The sequence below is a fragment of the Canis lupus genome, chromosome 14 (assembly GCF_003254725.2).
Source record: "Canis lupus dingo isolate Sandy chromosome 14, ASM325472v2, whole genome shotgun sequence".
NCBI lineage: Eukaryota > Metazoa > Chordata > Mammalia > Carnivora > Canidae > Canis > Canis lupus.
Window position 1 is genome coordinate 496,714 of NC_064256.1, and position 18,153 is coordinate 514,866.

The 18,153-nt window shown below is 57.0% G+C and overlaps 2 protein-coding genes across 3 annotated transcripts; one reads left to right on the forward strand and one right to left on the reverse strand.

Annotated features, from left to right (window-relative positions):
• The first annotated feature begins 840 nt into the window (after positions 1-840).
• C14H1orf35 (chromosome 14 C1orf35 homolog) lies at positions 841-4,287 on the forward strand. 2 transcript variants are annotated; one of them, XM_025454923.3, is made up of 8 exons: positions 848-1,039; positions 1,278-1,428; positions 1,544-1,589; positions 1,664-1,746; positions 1,852-1,924; positions 2,036-2,124; positions 2,369-2,503; positions 2,590-2,806. In XM_025454923.3, the coding sequence occupies exons 1-8, from the start codon at positions 946-948 to the stop codon at positions 2,669-2,671; spliced, it is 753 nt and encodes a 250-aa protein (XP_025310708.1). In that variant the 5' UTR covers positions 848-945; the 3' UTR covers positions 2,672-2,806. The 2 variants fall into 2 exon arrangements, with proteins under 2 accessions (XP_025310706.1, XP_025310708.1); XM_025454921.3 differs by lacking the exon at positions 1,852-1,924 and having other exon boundaries at positions 841-1,039; positions 2,590-4,287.
• ARF1 (ADP ribosylation factor 1) lies at positions 3,646-17,768 on the reverse strand. The gene is made up of 5 exons (XM_025454927.3): positions 17,613-17,768; positions 5,372-5,556; positions 5,182-5,292; positions 4,981-5,105; positions 3,646-4,822 (listed from the first exon to the last, which is right to left on the reverse strand). Exons 2-5 carry the CDS (start codon positions 5,517-5,519, stop codon positions 4,661-4,663), a joined length of 546 nt encoding a protein of 181 aa, XP_025310712.1. The 5' UTR covers positions 5,520-5,556; positions 17,613-17,768; the 3' UTR covers positions 3,646-4,660.
• Between the last annotated feature and the right edge of the window lie 385 nt (positions 17,769-18,153).

Sequence of the window (18,153 nt, forward strand, 5' to 3'; positions counted from 1 at the left end):
GTCACAGCAACGATGCAGGGGTCAACAGCAGAGCAGAGGGTGAGCGGGGCAGGGACAAGTGGGACTTGTAGCCACAAGGCAGGGTGGGTGCTGGTGACGGAAATCACTAAGAGGGCCCCCCCCCCGCCCCAGGCAGGGGGTTCTGGCAGAAACCACCTACTGAGATTGCTGCTGGTGGGCCTGGCAAGACCTCCACTAACGCACGGGCACCTGCTTAGCTTCTGAAGGGGGCCGGAGGTGGCAGGCTCTTCACCACAGTGGGTGACACGGTGAAGTGGACGGAAGGCCCAGGCCCGTCTGCAGCGCTCTGGTCAGTGGAGGTCCCATCTGCACCAGGTGTTCCTGTGTGTGGGCCCCCGACCCCCGCTCCGCAGGACCTCGCCGCCGCCCATGTGGGGGGCTTCACACACTGTCCATGCCGCTGCTCCCCCGTGTCCAGGGCTCGGAGCTGATCCTGCTTTGCCCAGCACGGCCGCCCCCCGCGGCGCCAGAGGAGCCCGTGCATTGGCGCACCTGCGCCGTCCCGCCTGCCCTCCACGCTGGGGTCTCCAGGGGACGGCCCCGGGAGTTGCAGGCCGTGTCCCGCTTCTCCGGAGCCGAGCCGCCCCCGGTGCCCGCTCCCGGCACTGCGGCCCCACCCGCTCGCCCATCTCCCGGCACAGCCCCAGGACCGTCGCCCGCACAATGTGGCTCCCAACGCCGGCAGGATCCTCGGGACCCGCCTTGGCGCCTACGCCCGCTCCCTTCCCTGGCGGTGCGCCTAGCGCTGGGGGCAGGCGGGGCGGCGGGGCCGGGGAGCAATGCGCAGGCGCTTGCGGCGCTGCCCGGGTATGCGCGAGTGTGACGTCAAGGCGCGCGACGCGGCGGCGGGACCCCGGCGCCGGCGCCGCCCGGGGCGGCCAGGCCAGGGTTGACGGAGGCAGGGGCGGCGGGCGGCCTGGCACCATGTTCGGCTCCAGCCGGGGCGGCGTGCGTGGCGGGCAGGACCAGTTCAGCTGGGAGGACGTGAAGACCGACAAACAGAGAGAGAACTACCTGGGTCAGTGCGGCGCCGGGCCCGGGGGCGGGGGGGCGGGGGGGGCGGGGGAGGACGCCCGAGCTGCCGTGCGCGGTGCCGCAGGTGCGGGAAAGCGGGGTTGCGAGGTTCTCGGTGTGGGCAGCCGGGGGCGCGGGGGCGCGGAAGGAGAGGGCGCGAGGTGCGGGAAAGGGGGGCTGCGGGCGTGGGAAGGCGGGGAGCGGCGACCAGCGGGCCGAGCAGTCGCGCTGCGTCCCCGCAGGCAACTCGCTGATGGCCCCCGTGGGCCGCTGGCAGAAGGGCCGAGACCTCACTTGGTACGCCAAGGGCCGGGCGGACGGCGCGGGACTGAGCCGGGAGGAGGAGCTGGCGGCCGTGCGGCAGGCGGAGCAGGAGGCACTCATGGCGGCGCTGTGAGTGGGCCCCGCGGGGTCGGGGGAGCTCGGGGGGCCCGGGGGCGAGGCGGGGTCCGAGGGGCAAGGCCAGGGACTCCGGCCGCCGCCTGAAGCTCGCCCGCGGCCCCCACAGAGGCTACAAGAACGTGAGGAAGCAGCCCACTGGCCTGAGCAAGGAGGTGAGCGGCGCACGGGGGGCGGGGCGCCCGGAGTCTGTGCGAACCCCCGCCTGAGACCCGCTGGCTCCGCACAGGACTTTGTGGAGGTCTGCAAGCGAGAAGGAGGGGAGCATGAGGAGAAGGGAGTGGACCGGCTGCTGGGCCTAGGGAGCTCCAGGTGCGTGGCTGGGGGGTGGAAGGGGCCCTCCCCAGGTGGACGCACCGCCCCGCCGAGGGAGGCCTGGGCCTTCTCACCGTGGGGTCCTCGCCTGCCTTCCCGCAGCGGCTCTGCAGGCCGAGTGGCACTGTCCCGGGAAGACAAGGAGGCCGCCAAGCTGGGGCTGTCGGTGTTCACGGTAAACCCCCCTCTGCGGGCGGGGCACCCCAGAATCGGGCGGGCGCCGAAACTGGGACGCCCCCCCACAGCCCCCTAGAGTGCCTTCCTTCCTTGCTCCTTCCCTCCCCAGCACCACCGCGTGGAGAGCAGCCGCCCAGGGGCCTCCCCCACCTCTGCTAGGAAGAAGCCTCGGTTTGAGGAGGAGAAGGTGCAGCCTGGGTAAGGGCTGCTCCCACCCCTTGGTCCCAGGCCCACCTGCTGGGCTCCCCCAAGGGGGAGGCAAGGTGCACTCCCACCCCTGCTTTTCCTCCCTGGATGGGGAAGCAGGGCGCCTTCCTACCTCTGCTGCTCCTGGCAGTTTCCTGCCACAACGGGAAGGACCGCTGTACCCACTGGCCACAGGGGGGGGGGGGGGGTGTCTGTGTGGACAGTGCACAGGGGACGCCACCCCACGTCCCTGCAGCCTGGAGAGCCACAGGAAGAGCAGGAAAGAGAAGAAGAAGAAGAAGAAGAGGAAGAAGAAGCACAAGAAAGAGAAGAAGAAAGACAAGGCACACAGGAGCAGGGTGGCTTCTCCACTGTCTCCAGCTCCTGCAAGGTAGGTGTGCTCAGCCTTGCCGGGGCAGAGGGAAGGTCTGGGGAGCAGGGCAGCCTCCCCCTGACCACATGTCCCCATATCCCCAGGCCGGGGCACCACCAGTGCGGCTCTGACTCTGAAGATTCCTTGCCCTGCTCCAAGAGGCGACGCAGCCACCACAGTGACTGAGGCCAGATCACAAGGGGCCCCCATGTCCAGCAGGGGACCTGCCCCGGGAGGACACACTTGCCTGGGAAGGCCCCGAGACACTTCTATTTTTCTTCAACTCACTTTGTACTTAAATAAACTTATTTTAAGGGGAAAGCCTCTCATCCTTGAGGGAAGGTGGCTGTCATGTCCCAGTAAAGTTCCAGCAAGACCAGCCTGAGACCCTGCTGGTAGGGCGGGGAGGGGGGGGGGCGGGCTCTCCCTGGGTTACCATGTCCAACCCCAGGGCACAGACGTGCACCTGGAGCCAGCAGTGTGCCCCACCCCTGGGAGGTGAGCACCTAGTCATTAAACCCTCCTATTACAGCCTGCCTGCAGGGAGGATGAAACCCAGGGTGCACTCATGATTGTGAAACTGGCATCTTTGGCTTTAAGTCATCAAACTAAAAACGATTCTGTCTTCATAACCCTGGCCCTGGTGTTTCAACCTGGTAGTGGTATAAACAATCTTGGGCGGGGGCCAGACTGGGCGCCCCCAGCCAGGAGAAGGAACCAGACCAGCATGCCCAGTCAGGTGGGAGGGATGGTCTCCAGCCAAAGAGCCACTAGGAGCCCTGCCAGGGGTTTCCTACCCCTCAGGAGCAGGCTGGCTAGCAGGGATGGGCGTGGACAAGAGCAGGCCTCGGGCACACCCAGTGTGGTGACCCTGCTGTCCCTCCACGTCCCAGTCCCACAGAATAGACCAGGGGCTGCACTAACAGTCAGCGGGTGGACGATGAGAGGGCGCTGGGTCATATGCACACCTAACACAGGGAGCAGTGAGCCACACCATGTAGGTCCCTAGCCAGTGACATCCTCTGTGCACAGTGGTAAGTGTGGGTCAGTGGCACCCAAGCACTGGAAAGCCATGAAATAGTTAAGAGATTTTATTCTAGTAGCTATAATTACAGTGCTTGTTTGTCGAAATGAAAACTGAAAACAAGTATACAAAACAGTTGATTACTAATCGTGTATTGAAAGCAGTAAGAGGTTCCACGACACCAAATAAACCAGTTCTGAGAACTTCCCCAAGATAAAGTTGAACAGCTCCAGCTTCTTCAGTGTTTATCAAAATACAAAAGAAAACAGTAGAGGTCGTTGTTTTGATGGCAAATCTGACCCTTGCAGGCTGAGGGAGTGAAAGCACATGTAGACCAGGGCTCCCGGGGCTCGGGGCTGAGGTGCTGGGATGACTGGCCTGCCCGCCCGCACTCCTGCTGGTGAGACCCCAGGCAGCCCAGAGGAAGCCAGAGTGCCCACACTGCCCCCAGGGAGGCCGGGGTCCCTCCAAGGGGTCCGTGAGCAGTGATGCAGCCCCCAGCCCATCTCCTGGGTGGCCGTATAAGCACAAGTACAAGCACAAATGCTAGGGGATACAGGATGACCCGAGACAAGAGCGATCACAGGGACCCTATTGTGACCATGCAGAATGGACCGTGGCTGGTTCTGCCCTGTCTCACGTTCCCGATGGGAAATGGCCCACTGGTGGACTGGACTCTGGCCGCCACTGCAGAACCTACACTAGGCACATATCTCCCTTCTGTGTGTTCAAGTGTTCTCCTTTTCTTGTATTTGTAACGATTTTAAAAATGCACTGAGTTTGGGTTAAAAACCAACCACCAAAATGGATCTCAACATAGACCTAATGCCCAGAGGAGGTGTGCCAGGCTGGTCCCACACAGCGACTCCCGGAGGCCCCATGTGCCTAAATCCCTTCTCAGTATTGAACGGTGGGTTGATTCTCTTTGTACAATAAAAAAAGCTGAGTAATATTGCATAGGAGTACCAGAAACTGCCTCGTTGGGAACACAAAACTATTTACATTAAATAAAAACCCGGCTGCAGGCTGCGTCTGCACATTTACAGCATGGTGAAGCACACTGTGACCAACCATGGAGACAGCTTCTGGCACTCACACCACATGAGAGTAAAGCAGGGTGGAAGGAGGGAGTGAGGGGAGGGGGGCGCGGCTCACTTCTGGTTCCGGAGCTGATTGGACAGCCAGTCCAGTCCCTCATAGAGCCCATCCCCACTGGTGGCACAGGTGGCCTGAATGTACCAGTTCCTGTGGCGCAGGGAGTGCAGCCCTAACTTGTCCGTGATCTCAGCTGCATTCATGGCATTCGGGAGGTCCTGGTGAGAGAGGCCCAGTGGCCTGGGGTCAGCAGATTGCAGGGACCAGCCCTCCCGCCCTGGGACCCCTGGCCGCCCCACCCCTACCCCCATCCTGCAAGCCGTCCACTGGCACAGGGCACGGTCTGCTGGCAGCCAGCTCCCACTTGTGCGCCTACCTGCTTGTTGGCAAACACCAGCAGGACGGCATCCCTGAGCTCATCCTCCGCCAGCATCCTCATGAGCTCCTCACGGGCCTCATTCACACGCTCCCGGTCATTGCTGTCAACCACAAAGATGAGACCTGCGGAGCCGTGGGCATTAGTACCAGCACCAAAGGCACCCCGACCTCTCCCTCGGGCCATAGCCCCTCTGCTCACCTTGTGTATTCTGGAAGTAGTGGCGCCACAGAGGCCGGATCTTGTCCTGGCCACCCACATCCCACACGGTGAAGCTGATGTTCTTGTACTCCACGGTCTCCACGTTGAAGCCTGTGGGAGCATGACCTGGGTGAGCCTCGCGAAGAGCTGCCCCCGCCATCCCCCCACGCCCACTGCCCCCCCTCCTCACCTATGGTGGGAATGGTGGTCACGATCTCACCCAGCTTTAGTTTGTACAGGATGGTGGTCTTCCCTGCAGCATCCAGGCCCACCATGAGAATGCGCATTTCTTTTTTGCCAAAAAGGCCCTTGAAGAGGTTTGCGAAGATATTTCCCATGCTGTAGACTGGTGGGAGCAACACTGGCCAGAGAAACCTGTAGAGACAGGAGTCCTGGGTCTCTGTGCTGCTCAGGGCCAGCAGTGTAGGAGCAGCTTGGGGCCCTCCCTCCAGCACCAGATGAGACCTGGTTCCAAGCAGCAGACATGGAGTCCTGCCCTTACATGGGAGCTCTGGGGATCTCAGGGCAGGTATGACCGAAGCCAGAGGCTGCTGTCACCAGAAAATGATGCCCACATCTACTCCACCTGCCCTGGGCGTGATATATAACACATGACACATGGAGGGGGAATGCTTTCAGTGAATGTGAGATGCTCCAGAGTATCGGCAAAACAGCTGCAACAACCATCCCAGCAGTGACACAGGCCAGAGCCCACCTTCACTGACAAACTGAAGCTTTGCACTCACCCATAGGCAGGACCTGGGCCCTGGGACAGCACAACAGCCATGACATCCGAGGGGGAACCTGTCAGGCGGGCACTTTCACCCCAGGGTGGAAGTAGCCCCTAGGCCACATCGGGGACTATTTGCCCCAGGGTCCCCTCGTTGAGAGCAGAAACCTGGCCTGACCCCTCCACAGGGAGGTACTTTCATTTTTCTAGTTTCCTTTCCTAACAGGGACTTGGGAGACAGTCACTTTCTCAAATGCAGGTTGCCCAGGAATCTAGGTTTTTAACACCTAGCAAAGCCATGTAGCAGGGTGTGAGGCAGCCTTCAGACAAGAGCAATTGTCTGTGTGGACAGAATGTTAGTGTGTTCCAGGCAGGCAGGCAGGCAGGCAGGCAGATAGAGCAGTCCTGAGGTGGAAGGAGCCCAGCCACGCACAGCTGTCCCTAGGAGTGGTCAGGAGACCCCAGGCTTTGGAGCATGGAGAGGATGCAGGTCTGCCTCCATGTCACTTCTGATGACAGGCTCAGGTAGCATCACCAGGGCTCCACTATGTTCAGCCCTCATCACCAGTGAGCACTGGGTGAGAACATATACATTCCCACTCCCCCTAGTTTCAGCACCCAACACACTCTGGCCGAATCACCACCAGAAGGACTGTCAAACCTGCCTCATCATTCCTACAACCAGTCCATCAGCACTGGCCCCTAGGATCCAGGAGGCAATGACATTCCTGTTTTACGTGGTGGGTCTGATGCTGTGGTGGCTCCAGGCATGCCCAGTGGAGGCCTTCCAACTGGCTTGAGTACACTTTTTTCAGTTGTTAAAAAATTTTATAATTAACTCCTCTATACCCCCAATGTGGGGCCTGAACTTACAACACTGAGATCAAGAATTGCACGCTCTACTGACTGTGCCAGCTGGGCGCCCGGATTCAATGCATTTTTGACATTTTTATTCTTTTGGTTGTGAACAGTATTTATTCACAAAATTAAAATTTAAAATAATCTTTACTGCAACATTTCCTTTTTCCTTAGCCAATTTTCCTAACATATACTCTCTGGGGAACACACATGTTCATTCTCAATTCACTGTTGAAATCACTTATGAAGAGGTACCCAACCCACAAAGACAAAAAGAAAAAGAGGGCGACAAGGCATTCTAGAAGCCATGGCGGGGTGGGTGGGCCTGACCTCATCATGTGTGTCCTCAGCTCTGCAGGGAAGGGACCTTCTTAGAGCAACTGAACCAGGGGCCCTGCTGCCCCCTGTATCCTTGGCAGGTGAGGTGCTGGACAGACAGGCACTCTACCCCACAGGCCTCCCAGCCAGGGCAGGACCTATGGCTGCTCGTTTCAGGAGGACCCAGAATAGCCATGGCCTAGGTCCCTTTAAAAACCTACCAATGGAAGAAAGGAAAAGAATTTGGGGCGGGGGGGGGGGGGGGAGACGGACACAGAAGACTATTGAAAACAACCACGCAACCCACACCTAGCCCCAAGGCAACAAGGTGATGGTCTGATGCAGAAAAAACAAGGACAGGGTGTTGGACACAGGGAAAGACTCTTGGCAGACCTGACAGCCAAAGTGAAATACACACACACACACACACACACAATGGATAAAAAAGATTAGGAGCAATTTAAAAGGTCCACATTGACCTTGGTCATGGGAGTGTCTTTTTAGACACAACACCAGAGGCATGAACCATGAAAGAAACAACTGACGTGGTGGACTTCATTAAAGCTACAAACTTCCACTCTGGGCAAGACCATGTCAAGAGTGAGACTGACCAGACTGTGAGAAAACATGTGCAAGATCAAGGACTGTTGTCTAAGAAATACCCAAAAGACCATTTAAAATACAGTAACAAGCAAATTTTTTTTTCTTTTTTCTCTTTCTTTCCTTTCCTTTTTTAAAAAAATTTTTGAAGATTTTATTTATTTATTCATGAGAAACACAGAGAGAGGCAGACACAGGCAGAGGGAGAAGCAGGCTCCCTACAAGGAGCCCTATGTAGGACTCCATCCTGAGTCTCCAGGATCACGCCCTGGGCTGAAGGCAGCGTTAAACTGCTGAGCCACCCCGGCTGCCCAAGAAGCAAATTTCAATTGTATTTTGGAACTATAAAATGGGAGACACCTGGGTGGCTGCATCAGTTGAGCTTTTAACTCCTGATTTTGGCTCAGGTCATGATCTCAGGGTCATGGGACTGAGCCCTTCACTGAGCTCCAGAATGGGCACAGGGCCTGCTTAAGATTCTCTCTCCCTCTACCCCTGCAGTTCCTCCTTCTCTTAAAAAAAGAAAAATCGTAAAATGGACCAAAGACCAAACACCTCCCCAAAGACATATAGATGGCAAATGCATATATGAAGAGACTCTCCACATAATACGTCATCAGAGAAATGCAAATCAGAGCTGCCCACTACACACCTATTAGAAAGGTCCAAACCCACAACCCGGTGACACCACCTGCCAGTGAGGATGTGGGGCCACGAGAACTCTAATGCCTCATTGGTGGTTTGTAGGACAGTACAGCCGCTCTGGAAGACAGTTCGGCGGCTTCTGGCAAAACCAAATGCTCTTCCGCTACAACCCAGCCATGGAGCTTCTAGGCACTGTCCCAAAGCAGATCCCCAAATCCCGACTCGGGGGTTTACAGCAGCTTTACCATAATCGCCACAACCGGGAATTGTGAATGCCTAGAGACACCTTGGGCCGTCCACACAATGGACAGGACTCAGTGCTGAGAACAAACGGGCTTCTAAACCACCAGGAGCCGTGGGGGAATCTGAGGGGTGGGTTACTGGGTGAAAGCCGCCCATCCCAGCAGGCACGCACTCTGTGATTTCAAGTGTGGGGCGTCCTGGAGAAGGCGGGGCTGTGGACACAGGAGACAGGTCCCCTCTGTGGGCGCCTGGGGGCAGGGGGGAAGACCCGGGGAGCACTACAGAGCTTTGGGGCCGTGAAACCACCACTGTGACCCTGAGACATCCTCCCATATGTGTCCATGCCCACAGCAGGCACAGCACCAGGAGTGAACCTGGAAGACAGGGGTGTGGGCGGGCTCTGGGTGATGTAGCACCAGTGCGGGTCCATCAGCTGGAACCCACGCATCCTCAGGTGGGGACGCTAACCTGAGGGCGACTGCAAACAGGAGCTCTCTAATCCTTTCCCTCAATTCTACTGGAGCCAGAAACTGCTCCAAAGTCTTTGGGGCAGGGGGAGCAGAAATTCTTAAACAAAATAACATCTAACAGAAACTCCAAAAAACAAAGAGCACAGAAAATTTTGAGAAGTTAGTTCTTAAATGTTCCAGCTCAGGAAAACACAAACCTCCAGACTGAGGGAGCCTGGGGTACAAACACTGAAACAGATCTACTCAGGACACCAGGGGTCAAAGCACATTATGGAAGGGACACAGCAGGGCTTTCAACCTCCCAAGTCTATAATACCCAGCCACAGTAGCAATGCAGGGGAGGGGCAGAGCAAAGGTAAGGCCAGACATGCAAGCCTCCAAGTAGGTGGCCACAGGTGAGGGGAGCCCGGGGTGGGGGGGCTCCCGCACAGGCTAGAGCAGGAAGGCAGAGTTCCAGAGAAGGGGAAAACACTGTGCGCATGGCTAAAAACTGGGGCCTGGCAATCCTACTGATGACAGGTGCGATGACAGGTACGCAAAAACACCCAGGGATGAAAAGGAACAAAAAAAGAGCGTTTTAAGATTTCCTGTGGGAAAATGTAAGCCAGTCACCAGCTGGCTCAATCACAGTTCCATTACTGTTACTGCTGGGATCCAGGGGCTGAGGCCAGGGTCCAAAGCAGACAAACTAGGACTGTCTGTCTGCAGCACATTCATCTAGAAACAGCCCTCAGAGTGGAGCCACGACAGGGGACTGGGCTGTCTACTTGTTTCAGCGTTACTGGATCTTGTTCTAACCAATCGACACAAAGTCCCAGGGGCCCCCACCTTGTCCCTGGCCTCCTCTGATGAGCTCTCAAGACCAATGTGATCCCTGTCCTGCCCGAAGTCCTAGAGCCCTCCAGGGGGGCTGGGGATGAGCATAAAGTCTTGGGTTTACCATTTCCTGTTCTGCAAAAGGTCAAGACTTAGCACAGCATCTGCCACAGGAGACAGTTGACACGGACTGCCAGAGCCATCCTGTGGCCTCTCGGCACAGGTTCTAACATGCAGGACACCTGGCCCAGGTGCTATGTCACACCTTCTGCCACCAGAATCCCTTGAGCTCAAGTCCAAACCCGTCTTTCAGGTTTACTGTGATGATCCTCTGCAACAGGGAGCAATGAAAACATGGACTTTGTCACCAAACCTCCCTCCTGGGAGGAGTGAGTGCCACCCCACAGCCCTGTAGGAATGAGTTTTTCCTCTGTTAGGACCAGGAAAAATGCAAAGCAAAGAAGGTGGTGGCCTTTGTTCTCGGATGCAAAGGTCTACTTGGCCACAGGCCAACGCCAACAACGGGGCCTCCCTGGGCAAGCCAGTCCAACGAGATAAAAACGCAGCTCCGTGAGTTTACAACTGTTCCACTCCGATAAATGAACACAACGTGACTGGTTTTGCTGCTGTGGAAAAGTGCAGCCTCGGCATCCCCTCCACAGGCCTGTGAGGTTTCAGGAGACACAAAGGAAGAAAGTCTGCTACATTCCCTGAAACCGTCAGAGGTGATTACCAACAGAACCTGAACTGTTTGCAGTCGTTAGCCCAAAGAAACCAACAACCCGAGTTTGACTTGGAAAATGAAAACGTGACCCAGGGAGGCAAAGACTTGAGGGTTTGGGCTCCATTCTGTGCTGGGAATGGGGAGTTCAGATGGACGAATCCTGTGCTCCAATGAAAAGGTGGGAGACACCTGAGCTTTTCTTCTTTCCACCTTTGTGAAAGTCAGGTTTATTGGGCCTGAGTTACACACTGTAAAATGTGCAACTCCGCAGTCCAGACTCTCACTTGATATCTAATGGGAAAGAAATTCACAAAACAAAGACTTTCCCTAGGAGCTGATATGCATTGGGGACCACTTTTTTTTTTTTTTTTTTTGTGCCCAGGAGAGCATATTCCTATATATTTTATATATATATAGAAGTTCAATTTGCCAACATATAGCATAACACCCAGTGCTCATTTCGGCAAGTGCCCCGCCCCCCCCCACCCAGCGCCCGTCATCCAGTCACCCCAACCCCCAACCCACCTTCCTTTTCACTACCCCTTGTTCGTTTCCCAAAGTTAGGTGTCTCTCATGTTTTGTCACCCTCACTGATATTTTCACTCATTTTCTCTCCTTTTGGGGATCACTTTCTAAGGGTTTCCTGAACAAGCAAATTGTGTCTAGCAGCCACCTATGTACAGAGTTACTCAAAAGCCCAACTCACCCAACATGTAGAATTTGACTGTTAAAGGGGTTTGTTGGTGATATGATCACAATGTGCCACAAAGCAGCTTTTTGCCCACCAACTCAGGACCCCAGGCTCAGGTCATCACCCTGCCTGCAAGCCCAAAACTCCACTTGGTAGCGCAGGCTCCTTCGGCAGCTGAGCAGCACATGACACATCATCCCTATTTCACAGAATCAGTCTGTGCCAGTACTAGTGATGAGGTACGTCTCATACTCCTAACACAACTGTGACAAAAGACAGGGATCAACATGCTCACAGGGGAGAGTATTCAGCCTGGCACTCAGTGGATGCAATTAAACTGTAATCTTTTCTCCCACCCAGTGTTATGTACATAACAGACACATCACTGAACGAGTCTCAGGTATGCAACACAATGACTCTGTGGGTAGGTATATACTGCAAAAGGATCATCACAAAAGTCTAGTCAACATCCTTCATGTCCCAAAGTTACATATTATTTTCTTATGAGGAGAACTTCTGATTCTCCTCTTAGGAATGTCTCTATTATAAAATCTAGTCCTGTGAACTAGTCACTGTAGTTCCTGATGTCCCAGGACAGACTTAGACTGTTAAGCCTGCACCTCTGGACCACAGTCACCCAGCCTCCCACTCCTAGCAGGAACTTCCAGCAGGAAGGGACAAGGCACCCAAGCAGAGACTATCCCTCTGCTCTGCACCCTTAGGCCAGCTGTCTACTTGCCCTCACTCTGTGCTCTGCCTCTGAGAGCTGAAGAAGGGGCTGGCAGATCTGACTCAGAGGGCACAGCCAGGGAAATGCAATTTGCTTGCCCTTTGCCTGCTTTAGATTCAGAGTTAAGGGACGCCTAGGTGGCTCAGCGGTTGGGCATCTGCGTTTGGCTCAGGGGGTGATCCTGGAGACCCAGGATTGAGTCCCACATTGGGCTCCTTGCACAGAGCCTGCTTCTCCCTCTGCCTATGTCTCTGCCCCTCTGTCTCTCATGAATAAATAAAATCTTAAAAAAAAAAGATTCAGAGTTAAATGCAACAGCTAGAAGTGAATTTCGTTATCAGCGTAGCTCCTCTACAGTAACACACATGCCCAAGAACCACTGTCCACTGTCAAAGGGAACAGACCACATGGGGACTGCTGGACTGCAACTCACCCCTCTCGCCACCAGCTACAAAGACCAAAGCTCCTAAGTGAACAACAGATTTATGGTCTATAGTTCCCCTCACTAAGAGTCTTCAAGTTTTACTATTTTTTAACCTATCCTCAAAACACCTCACCGGAATGAATGGATGGGAACAAGTAAGCAGACAAGCTAGCACAGTGTGAACAATATGCACAGGAGACCACTCAACACAGGTCAGTCGGCCCCCGAATCGACTCATCTGAGACAAGACACACACACTGCGGCCTTGCCAGGATGCTGCGTCAGGAGCCTCTCTCAGCTCTGTGCATTCGCCCTGCTGGCAGACGCTGACTGACTGTTCCAACACCATTTCCTCACGCCTGACTTGTCCCTGGGGTGGGGCAGCAGCGATGGGTTGCCTTCCAGGTCCTCCTGCAGGGCTGGTGGTGGGGACCCCTGGCCCTCACTCTACTCTGACTTCTCTGACTTACATGTTAAGGGCACAAATACTTTCCTTCTGACCCTAAATGCAGTAAAGTCTGAAGGACCTGTTACTGAAAAAGAAACCCCAAAAATTAAAAAAGCAAATTTGCATCAACCACAACAAATTAAGCTGAAAATTGAGGAATTCAAGTAATTTGTGACAAGGCAGAGCAGCATCTGAAAAACCACCCATCACCCCAAGAAGCATCCTGGCACTGACCCTTACCAATCTGCAGGGGGTTAGTTACTGGTCCTTCTCAAGCCAGCTGGAACTGTAGCTCAATCCCCCACAGTGGCAACCAGAGGACCAGCAGTCTGGGATGGGTCAGGAAACCTCAGACCTCATTCCAGGGACACTCCAGTGCCTTCTCCATGAGGTGCTCACTCAACCTGGGACCTTACCTTGATAGGAAATGGTCCTTTCTACACTGCCTTCCGGGTGTACCCTCACCACACTCATGAAAGGAGCAACTGCACAAGAGCAGCGCCGGGCACAGAGCTTCAACAACACGCAGCAAACACAAGTGGCAGACCAGGGAACGGGAGTGGAAGAGTGCCAGCATACGTACGCCCTCTGACCCCACCTCCACCGCGAGCAAGGTCTCAGAGGAGTCTTTCATGGTAGGGTCCCCATACACGTGCTGAGGCTGCTGCACCTTTTCTGTGCCTCTTCAGAGAGGTCACCAAAGCCCACCACACAGGCCCTGAGATCCCCCCCACCCCGATACCCTTCTGGGAACCACCTAGAACAAGGAGGCCCCTGAGGCTCTCTCAGCACAGGGGCATGGGGGGCAGATTAAGCTAATCTTCAACCCTTGGCTTCTGTCTTCCAGGGACCATTATTGAAAATAAAATAAACGAGCAGCCCCATCTCTTTTCTGTAGGACGGCCTTCCTGAGGACATAGAAAAGCCAAGTGCAGCAGAGGTTCAGCACCTCTGTGGGATCCCCTAGTATATCTGCCCTCTGCCAGTGGTCTTCTCAGGCTCAGGGCCCCTCTACCATGCTGGTCCTGTTCTGGAGGCCACCATCCTTATGGGGACTTCTCATGTCTGGCCATCTCTCCACGGCCTCTTCCCGCTCTGGCCACACTTGCAACCACAGACAGCCCTGGTGCCCATACCATCCTCTGCTTGAAGCCCCTCAGATGAACAGGAGGTCCCATCAGGTCAGCATCCTGCACATTCACATTCTGGTACTACCCCCTCCAGGGACCCCCCCCCTCTCCTGCAGACTTTCCCACAGATCTCCCAGCAAGACTGAACCCCAAACATAACCTAGCAACCTCCTCCTAGGTCCTTGGGTCCAAACCCCAGAGATACCCACCACCTCTCTCTGTGTCCCTCATCCCCCATCTGCCTGCTTCACCAGCAACTGCCCTCACCCTTCCCTCTGAAAAGCACCAGTACCTGCCCATGAACTGGCCCTGGCCCCCTCATCTCCCCTCTGGCATCCCAACAGCCTGTGGCTTCCACGCCACCAGCAAGGGGTCTGCTGGTCAGAGTCAAATGCCTGCATACTACCTGTCATGCTAGGGTGCTCACAAGGGTCACGGCTGACACCGTGGAGTTTCATGTGCCACACCATCATCTCAAGAGGAAGCTGGCAGCCAGCACAACCAGCACACACCCTGGACTGCAAAAAACCGGTCATGTTGCTCCATCTATCACCAAATGGGGAAATAAAGGGCAGTGACCCATTATCAAACATGTGCTTCCAGACTAGGAACGACCACACTACAAATTCTGCCAAACCACCTGCCAGAGACTGCTGCAAATGCACACCACTGCAGCACATGTCAGGGCCTCAGATCTGAGGACAGGGTGGCTCTGTCGACAAAGCAGTTAAGTTTCTCCTGGAAACAGAAAGAAACTCTGTAATAAAGTTCTACAAAGAACAAAATACAATCTTCCTTGATTTGCAAGGTAGTCGCATTTCTGGAAAATTCAGAACATCTATTAAAACCACACACACACACACACAAAGTGTTGCTTCTGTACACAAGACACAGATACGAGGTCACACAGAACGCATTCTTCCCAGTCCCACAAACTCAGGGCTGGAGAGGAGCCCCCTCTGCCCTATCTTCTGTGGACAGGCTGCTGAGCTCTCCTGGCCAGGGTGTGCAGAGACCAGGACATGAGGAGCTATAGGGACGTTTGCCACTGCTCCCGACTCACACAAGGAAGTTGGGGAGGCAGGCCTGCAGGGGATGGCCTATGATGCTCCTAAGGACACACAGCTCTGAGGCTGTTTTCGTGAACCTTGTCACATTTCTTTTAGCTCGTCAGGCCAACCCATCCGAGAGCATGCACCATCTCCCAAGACAGTGACAAACTGTATAGTAGGTACACTACACCTACGCTTTAGAGTTCCTAGTAATCACCAGAATATGCACCTAGGACGACGTAAATCAGCTGAGGGTCATTTGCGTGACCTGGAATCCCCTCAGCCTCATCCCCATCCGTCCACCACCCCCAATACTCTGGACTCACATGCTCACTATCCCACTCTTCCTCTTTCTCATGCATGCCCTAAGCTATTCTTTCCCGGCCACGTAGCAAGTCACTCAATCCACTACTGACTGGGTCAAGACCAAATACCGGCCATGCCAACAAAGAGATGGGAGTACAGGACCTAAGCTCTTACCTAACTTCAGGAAGTCAAGGAAGAAAGAGAGCAGACTGAAATTCACACACCAAGACACCCTCTTGAAGAACTGGAAGGATGGAGTGCAGCTTCTCACAGCAGGTGAGCACACTCGCTATGGACCTGCACAGGCTCATCCCTCTGGCCACCTGACTGGAGACCACACCCAGCATTACTGAAACAAGCAGAGAAGCCCAAGGGTGCCTTCCTGGACTTCCGAGCCTGTCCAGTCTGGGGAGACACAGCTCAGCAGGTCTGAATGTCCTCCTTGTGGAGCACACAAAGCTAACAGTTCGACCACATGGGAAAAACCAGAACTGTGAGGGGCACACCACCAGTTTCTGCTTTTGGGGGCAATCAGACAGCACATGAATCAGCCATTCTCCAAACCCACTATCTCAAGTCCTTTGAAGTAGCAAATCTGGACACCTGTCTCTGAAGGCAGCCTCCTAGGAAGCAGAGCCTCCATAATGCCCCAGTGATGTGGATTATTTCCAGCAAGGCATTCCTGAAAACAGGGACAACTCTGCAGAAGCACATCTACGTCCAGCCCATTAACAAGACCAAATCCTTAGGGGAGGAGGACAGGACGCTCTAACAAAATGGCTAGATTGGTGATTAACACACACTCAACTCCCTCTAATTCTGGAGCCAGTTGGTGAGAGCATATGCATTTCCAGCTTGTGCAGTTAGGGTACTCCGTGCTTGCCGACACTCCAAGTGATATCGGCAGCCCCGCAGTGGGTCCCCCATATAATACACTGGGAGAGGTCTGTCTCAGCACAGCTACAACACAGCCTGGCGTCCACACTCCTTCGCACAGACACACAAAGCCAGAAATGCAGAACCAGCCATGCAAACAGCAGACAGAAAAACGTGCTGACCACTCACTTGCTAGTTCTGAAACAAGAACTACAGCCGACCCCTGGAACCCCAGCAGCAGGCCCAAGGCACAGCACTAACAGTGACTTCCGGGACCACCCCAAAGCTCTGCGTTCCCTCCTCCTGTCAACGACTTCTTGTGCAATTCTGCTTGACGTTTGAGGAAATGGGAGGGTGCCACGAGCTCAGAGGGCAGTCGGAGCTAAGCACTCTACACTAACCAGCAAGCCTTGTTAACCCCTGGCTCAGCACCACCCGCACTATGCAACAAGTGAGCGCTAGGGCGCAGGGCCTTCCCATCTCTGCCCACCGCGGGCGGCCGGGAAGCAAGGCCCGTGTCGTGGCCCCACCACCGGCGCCTCCTGGGGCCGCAGGGGCTACCCTCGGACCCCAGGACCCCTCCCCAGGGCACCGGTACGGGAAGGCTGCCCCGTCCCACCCCCGTCCTCCGAGCCCACAGGAACTGGGCTCAAACCCTGGCCCTCGCGTGACCTTGGCAGCGTCCCGGACCCCGGGCTTCGGTTTCCTGGTCCTCGAGACCCCGAGGCGGGAGGCCTCGCAGGCGGAGCAGGAAGCAGAGCTTCCTGGGGAGCCCGTGGCCTGGGCCGGACTTCCGGGCGTCCACCCGGCGGCTCTACGGGGCGCGAGGCCGCGGCGGGGCGCTGGGGCAGCCGACCCTCGCCCGGGGCTCCGCCCCCGCCGCGCTCCCCTCTCACGGCCGGCTCTCGGCTCCTAGCCCCCGCCCCGCCCCGCCCCGACCCCCCCGCAGCCTCGACCCCGGCCCGCTCTTGGCAGCCTTCCACCCAGCCCCGGCCTCGACCCGGCCTCAGCTGGACCCCCAGCCCAGCCCAGCCTCGACCCCCGGCCCAGTCCTCGACACCCGCACTGCCTCGTTCCTCATCCCAGCCCCGACCTCGGACTCGACTCGAGCCCGCCCCCGTCTCCATCCCCGGCCCAGCCCGCCGCGCCCGCCCCGCCTCGGCCCCCGGCCCCCGGCCCCCGGCCCCCCGCCCCGCCCCGGCCCCGGCCTCGGGCCTCGCCACCCCGGCCTCACCCCGGCCCCCGCCCCGCCCGGCCTCACATGGCCCTCACCGCCCCGCCGCCACGGCGGTGGGCAGGGCCTCGCGGGGCCGGGACCGCCCCCGCCACCCAGCCCCGGCCTCGACCCCGGCCCCGGCCCGCCGCCTCACCCTCGGCGGCCGCGGCGAGGCTACTGCTCCGAGCCAGGCGTTGGTTTCGCTCCCACAAGATGGCGGCTCTGACGGCGGCCACGTCAGTGCCTCCTGCCGCGGGGGACGCTGGGGAACGGGGCGGGCCTGCCTGCGGCTCCGCCCACTCCCCGCCGCAGCGCGCACGCGCAGACTCTGGGCAGGAGCGGGCGCGCGGGGACAGGGGCTGAGCTCCGCCCCGGGCCGCCCCGGTCCCGCCACCGCGCGGGCGTACTTGCTTTCCCTGGCCCGGGCGGAGTCAGCCCGCGCCCGCGCCCGCGCCCGCGCCCGCGCCCCGCTTTTTCCCGACCCCGGGTGTCTCAAACCCACCTACTGGTGTAGATGAAGGGACCGAGGTGGGCAAGGGCCCTGCGGCCGTGGCGCACGAAAGGGCGCCTGTGCCCTCCCTAACCTAGCAGGTCCCGGTGGACCAGCGGCCGGGTGTGGGAGTCGTGGCCGCAGTCGGTGCCCGGGCCCGGCGTGACCCCAGAGCCCACCCGAGGGAGCAGGCCGCAGACCGAAT

What these genes read in the sequence shown, in the direction of transcription:
- C14H1orf35 (XM_025454921.3), top strand. Translation starts at nt 946, where the DNA reads ATGTTCGGCTCCAGCCGGGGCGGCGTGCGTGGCGGGCAGGACCAGTTC. An exon ending in CTGGGCCTAGGGAGCTCCAG is followed by an intron (nt 1,747 to 2,035) that starts GTGCGTGGCTGG and finishes TTCCCTCCCCAG; the next exon opens with CACCACCGCGTGGAGAGCAG. An exon ending in CTGTCTCCAGCTCCTGCAAG is followed by an intron (nt 2,504 to 2,589) that starts GTAGGTGTGCTC and finishes CCATATCCCCAG; the next exon opens with GCCGGGGCACCACCAGTGCG.
- ARF1 (XM_025454927.3), bottom strand. Translation starts at nt 5,519, where the DNA reads ATGGGAAATATCTTCGCAAACCTCTTCAAGGGCCTTTTTGGCAAAAAA. An exon ending in GACCACCATTCCCACCATAG is followed by an intron (nt 5,293 to 5,371) that starts GTGAGGAGGGGG and finishes ATGCTCCCACAG; the next exon opens with GCTTCAACGTGGAGACCGTG. An exon ending in CTACTTCCAGAATACACAAG is followed by an intron (nt 5,106 to 5,181) that starts GTGAGCAGAGGG and finishes ACGGCTCCGCAG; the next exon opens with GTCTCATCTTTGTGGTTGAC.